The 6,000-nt window shown below is 38.7% G+C and overlaps 1 protein-coding gene across 2 annotated transcripts in view; it reads left to right on the plus strand.

The window, feature by feature from the left end:
• SYT17 (synaptotagmin 17) overlaps positions 1 to 5,497 on the plus strand; it is a 680,897-nt gene extending 675,400 nt beyond the window's left edge. Inside the window, exon 2 of one of the 2 annotated variants that reach the window (XR_014969605.1) lies at positions 2,821 to 2,960. Coding sequence is in view for 1 of the 2 variants with exons in the window: in XM_085628853.1 (XP_085484979.1) it covers positions 2,821 to 3,017 (197 nt within the window). In the remaining variant the exon portion in view is untranslated. Of the gene's footprint in view, positions 1 to 2,820 lie in introns of both variants that reach the window. The other variant, XM_085628853.1, reaches the window with a different exon arrangement.
• The last annotated feature ends 503 nt before the right edge of the window (positions 5,498 to 6,000 follow it).

Below are 6,000 nucleotides of genomic sequence, written 5' to 3' on the forward strand. Positions count from 1 at the left end.
CCATATGTTGACGTCGTTCCCACAATAAGATTTTTCCTCAGTCATACTGCGAGGCGTAATGGCATATTCTCAGTCATTCTGCAAAATAATCACAATGGAAAATGCCAGAAATTATGTGTATTATTCCAGCACAAATTACATTTAAATTTGCCCAGGCTTAATAAAAACCAGCCGCAAAAAAATTAGTGAGCAAAGTGCTGCAACTTCTTCATTTATGTTCTGGACTTGATTTAAAGGCAGTCACTCCAAGAATGTATACATGAAAATAAGTTGTGCTCAGTTAATGTCTTGGGCTCTCAAATTATTTATGTGTATTTTAATGTGTTATGTGGGCAATTTTTTAAGCTTAATTACAAATTGTATATAAAATATATGTTTGTTTTCTTAATTGTTTCAATGTACTAATACAATCGAAAACGGTGACATCTCTTTTTACTTCAATATTTTTAAATGACTTCATGCTGCAATACAGTATTTAAATATATATAATACAAATTATGGTTTATGTTAATGGCACACAATCCTCATTTTTCCCGCTTTTCGGAGGCACCAGACAAGGCTGCCCTCTATCCCCTCTCCTTTTTATTCTTTCTTCTGAACCTTTCCTAGAGAAAATTTGTAGCTCATTGGCTTTCTCTGGATTCAAATATAAGCAATTGGACGTTAAATTCACCATATACGCAGATGATGTGTTACTATATGTGTCTAACCTACTACATACGCTTCCTGATTTTTTCCGATTATTAAATGAATATTCCCTGGTATCTGGATATACAGTATTTTCTCCCTGATATGTTTAAGATTACCAGTTTTACCTGTACTTCTAAACCCATCAAATGTTTATGTATTCTATACTCTAACACCATTAAAGAAACCATTCAAATAAATTTTGAGCAAGTTAAAAATGTCCCATATGTTGCTTGCGTGGTCTCCTCTTTTCATACCTTGGTGGGGGAGATTAGCTACAATTAAAATGATGATATTACCCATAATTAATTTTTATTTGTCCATGCTTCCTGTCAAACTCCCACTTACATTTTTCAAGTCAGTTAATCGTCTACTTTTATCTTTTCATGGAACAGATGTAAATCGAGAATATATTTATTAAGGCTTCAACAGGCTAGGAATAACGGAGGGGTATATTTTCCTGTGATCAGCTGATACCACTTCGCTTTTTCTCTCAAGCAAATTTGGACCTCTTTTTCAGTTCCTTCTCTGGACGAATTTACAGTCTGAGATCAACTGAAACAAGCTTGCATTTGCCCCTTTTTCACTTACGGAGAGGGCCTACATATCCCAAGCTCCTAGGACTCTCCTTTCACCCCTACTTATACACTCTCTCTCAGTTGTCACACAATTACTCCTTAAGTCTAATTCTCTACTAGAGAGGTTTTCGCAAACTCCGATATGGTACAATAAGCACATTAAATTAAATAATCGGGCCTTCTATTGGAAGGAATGGTTAGATAAAGGAATATTATTTGGCCATATAATTTCAAATGATTCTGTGTTAGAATTTAGGGACATCCAACTTAAATATGATATTTCATCCTTTTATGTGGTTCAATGTAACACCATTAGGCCCACCATTCTTCAGCTTCATTCTAAATCCTCCTCTTCATCAAAACTTCCATTGCCTCCCTTTTCTCACATTGATTTTTCCTCAAAGGTAAAGGCTTCCTATATATACAAGCTTTTAGATCTTACGACTAAGAATAGACTTAAATCAAAAATTTAATTACTTTGGGAACTGGACTTTAACCAAGAATTTTCTCAATACACTTGGGAAACAATTTGGACTAAGATACACACTACTTTCCGCTCTGCCGAACCTACCCAAACTCTATTTAATTTCTATTATAGACTACATTACACTCCCACTCACTTACATCAGTTAAATCTAATCAACGACACCAAATGTCGGTCTTGTGCCCAAGAAAACTGCAAATTATTGCATATGTTTTTGATTGTCCCAGAGTTTGAAGTTTTTGGCTGTTCATATGGGATAAGCTGAATAAGATATTGTCTACAGATAACACGTTTAACACCGTTCATCTGTATTTGGGTTGTGCGTCCCGTCTATGGCATTCTCATAAGACAATTGGGAAATGTATTGATCTGACTATAGCCCTGGCTTTACAAATTATCACATCCAATTTGAATGACACTTCAAAAATCACTTTTATTGCCTGGTGGAATTTCTATGTCATCATCACAGGTTAGACAGAGCCCATGCTACTACATTGCCCTTAATGATTAAAAGAGATCTGTTCTGGTTTCCCCTAATGTCATACCTCTACAGATCTGTTGCCCCTGCTAGACCTGTGTGCACCGCTTTGGACCCCCATGAGTAGCCACTATCTCGTTAGGTTATTCTGGTAATAACAGATGATTGTTAACTATGTAATTTTATCCTTGTTCTTAATATTCTTCTTTTTTCCTTCTATCTTTCTTCTTCTTTTCTTTCTTTTCCCTCTTTTTCTTCTTTCATCTCCATTCTTTAATTCGTTTTTAGAAAATGCTACAGTTTTATATTAGTATTGTTCTTTCGACTCCAGGCATTATGTTTCCTCTTGCTATTTATTCTTAGTTATTAATCCTTTTTTGATAAAATACGTCACTGTTTTATATATCATGCTTACATAATGCTTGTGCAGATGTATATCAATTTACTCTGTATTGTTATACAAATTAATTCAGTATAGCATCTCTAACAGCAAAAAAATCATAATAAAAATTATGAAAAATAAAAAGTATATGCATTTGCAAGTCTCATAAAGTCTCATGTTTAACACAGGGTTATTTTGTGTTTTCTTCCAGCATACGGTCACAACATGAAAAGCAGCAATGACTTTATTGGAAGAATTGTGATTGGTCAGTACTCTTCTGGGTCTCCAGAATCAAGCCACTGGCGCCGCATGCTGAACTCGCACCGCACCGCGGTGGAGCAGTGGCACAGTCTGCGGTCGCGAGCAGAGTGTGACCGCGTCTCTCCAGCGTCCCTCGAGGTGACGTGAAAGTGGCCCAACGACCACCAACAAGCCAAGTCCCACCATGAAGTGACTGGAAGACATGTTTGCAGCTTTGGTACATTTAACGAAAAGGCATCATTTCTAATGCCTATGTGCCTCGGTGAACTTAATTCAAACCATGTATTACATGTTTGTGCCAGATTCGTGGAGAATGTTTTGTGGCTGCTTTGAGGTGGTCAGCAGAACATTCTAGCAATCTTCATTGGCTGCTCCATCCGTTTGAAAGTGTTTAATGCCACGTCTGTGGAAACCAGAGTCCTGTTTCTGTGTTGTAACCAACAGATTAATTAACCCCCTTGACTGTGATTTAACTCTTAACACTTAATTAAATAACAGCTTTTGTATTTATAGTGTAGCTTTATGTAGCCCGGTGGAGGTGCACGGATCTAGTATTCGGACCACATAAACTAGATAAAAAAATAATTAAAAATACAATGTGATGAATATATTTTGAAAATTAGGTTTGTCGTTGCACTAGCTAATTATAAGCAACTAAATTGTTGTTACTGTTCGTGCGTGTGTGTGTGTGTGGGTGATCTTTATGAGCACATATGCATGATTTGCATCTGTTAAGTTCTTTATTGGTTGAAGCTATTAGTGCGCGAACAGCGCAGCCAGCTTCTCACATGAACATGGCATCAACCTGGACACTGTTTAGATGGAACCGGTGCCAACGAGGAACATCTCAGCTACAAGGGAATGTGTAAAAAAATATCAAATACGTGTGTCCAAAAAAAGTAAATGTATATTGAGTCATATATGTATGAAAGAGAAAACGAGCACACACACATTTATCGGACACTCATAAACACACACACACATGCACACTGACCATCGTCCACATGCCTGTGCGCACACACACACATTCGCATTCTGTATGTGGGGGTAAATTCATCCCATTACCATTCCACTCGATCAGCAGTGGGAGTAGGGGGTCATTTCACAGTGATCACAGGTGCATATATCCCATACGCCTACATGTAAATGTACTCTATGTGCCAAAGAACAGTGTTAAATAAGATGTATTTCACTGCTCAGCAAGAGGCGGGGGCAATGACTGAACTGGCACATTCAATGTGTACGGGCTCCTCTATGGAAGAGAAAGCATTACAGCTAGATTTATTTCAAAAGTGATGCATAATAAAGTAATCTACAAGGGTACATACTAGTACTCCTACAATATTTCATCATGTACCATAATGGCAACAACATACCATTGCTCTAGTTGTTTCTATAATGGTGAAAGGGAGTTTTGAATACAATATCCCTAGTAAGAGAGGGTCAGTTCTTGCTGCGAGCCAGTCATGGCTTATTGTAAGGCTCTGTACTATCGTTGCCAATTAAGCTGTGCTAAACCACCTTCATTTGCATATTGTAGCATGTGCATTATTTTTTTCCCAGGCCCCACAGATAATTTCAAGGCCACAGAACCCTCAACATTCTGGTTGCCCATGACTAATGTTAGCCCACAGCCCACTTACAGTTCTTTCCTCCTAGCTGTCCCTGCTCAGCAACAAATAAAACAAGAATTGGCAAAGCCAATAAGTCTGTGTTGGTCGCCAGACTTTTGTCATTTTCAATGGTTGGTTGTTTTTTTCTGGGGGGGGGGGGTGGGTAATGGCTTTTGCAAAGGGCAATTGTTGGAGAAGTTACCAGGCCACTAGTCAACCCCACCAAAAATTGGCTAAAAACAGACATTTTTGGGTCTCAAACATCACACATTGCCAAAGTAGTTGATGGCACTAACGCGAACTCATTTGTTTGTGGATCAGCTCCTTGTGAGAGGGCAGAATGATATCGCTCACAGTGAAGATAGCCAGTGGCTGAAGTGGGTTGACCCACTGCCCTATGCTGTATGCTGTAATGTGAAGAAGAAAAATGTGAATGACAAAAAAGACCAATGAATGAAGAGGGCTCACAAAAAGTATATTGTATATCTACTCCCCCTAAAATAATTAGGCCTTGGCTAAAGCCAGACTTAAAGATATCTTTTGACCAAGGTTATCACTAGTTAGTGCTTTCAATGAAGCCAGGCTTGGTCTTAAGCCGTTTAAGGCACCTGCGCACATATCTCACATGGTCCTTAGCATACCATCCTTATCAGCTCTTCTTAAATTGGATTTCTTGATAAACGTCTCAGATGTGCCCCTTTTCCAGGAATTCGATCTGTAGCAAGGAGAGGAAAAGTAACATGCACCAATGCTATCCGTGTTTGTGAGATGCATAGACACCATCTTCAAAACCAGCTGCTTCAATACTTGTGCTTGCGGACTCTGGCTGTTGGTGTCTTTAGGGTATATGTGTAATGTGTTTAAAGAGAGGTAGAGTTCAACACATCAGATAATCCTAATAGTAAGTGCCTATTTGTATTGTTCGTTGCTTACGTGCAATTACTCCACGCATATTGTCTAGTATGATTAAGACTGTATATTTATTGAAAATAAAGATATATTTATTTGTGTCAATTGTTTGAAAAATATTATATAAATAGAAATACATCGATCTGGTGGTCTCTAGTACATGTTTAACGTATAATCATTTAAAATTATAAGTATACTATGTAAATTTAATGTCCAAGGTCCTTTTTATCTGCATGTATTAGGCTCGTTGGCCAGGCCGGATTGGTCTTTAATTCCACCGGCCATTTCCCCGGTGAAGGGAAGAGCCCTTGGAGGCTGGTTTCCAAAGCTCAGGACAGCTGCTGGTGCTTCTGTCTCTTTGCTCAGCTCGACGAGGTCACTTGTATCAGGCACAGGGAGCTTCCAGAGAGAGGGAGAAGAATTTGAGGGAGAGAGGGCAAGCGAACAGAGACACAGAGGAAACAGAGAGAGAGATAGATGGGTGGGTGGAAAGAGAAAGAGCGAGGAGAGGAAGGGAATGGTGATGGTTTTATCGGGCTCAGTATTGGTTCCCCAGTCTGGCCCTGTTGTTGGCATCCTTGCTATGCCACAGTGCTAAAGATCAGAGA

This window comes from Triturus cristatus, chromosome 10, assembly GCF_964204655.1.
Source record: "Triturus cristatus chromosome 10, aTriCri1.1, whole genome shotgun sequence".
Classification (NCBI taxonomy): Eukaryota; Metazoa; Chordata; class Amphibia; order Caudata; family Salamandridae; genus Triturus; species Triturus cristatus.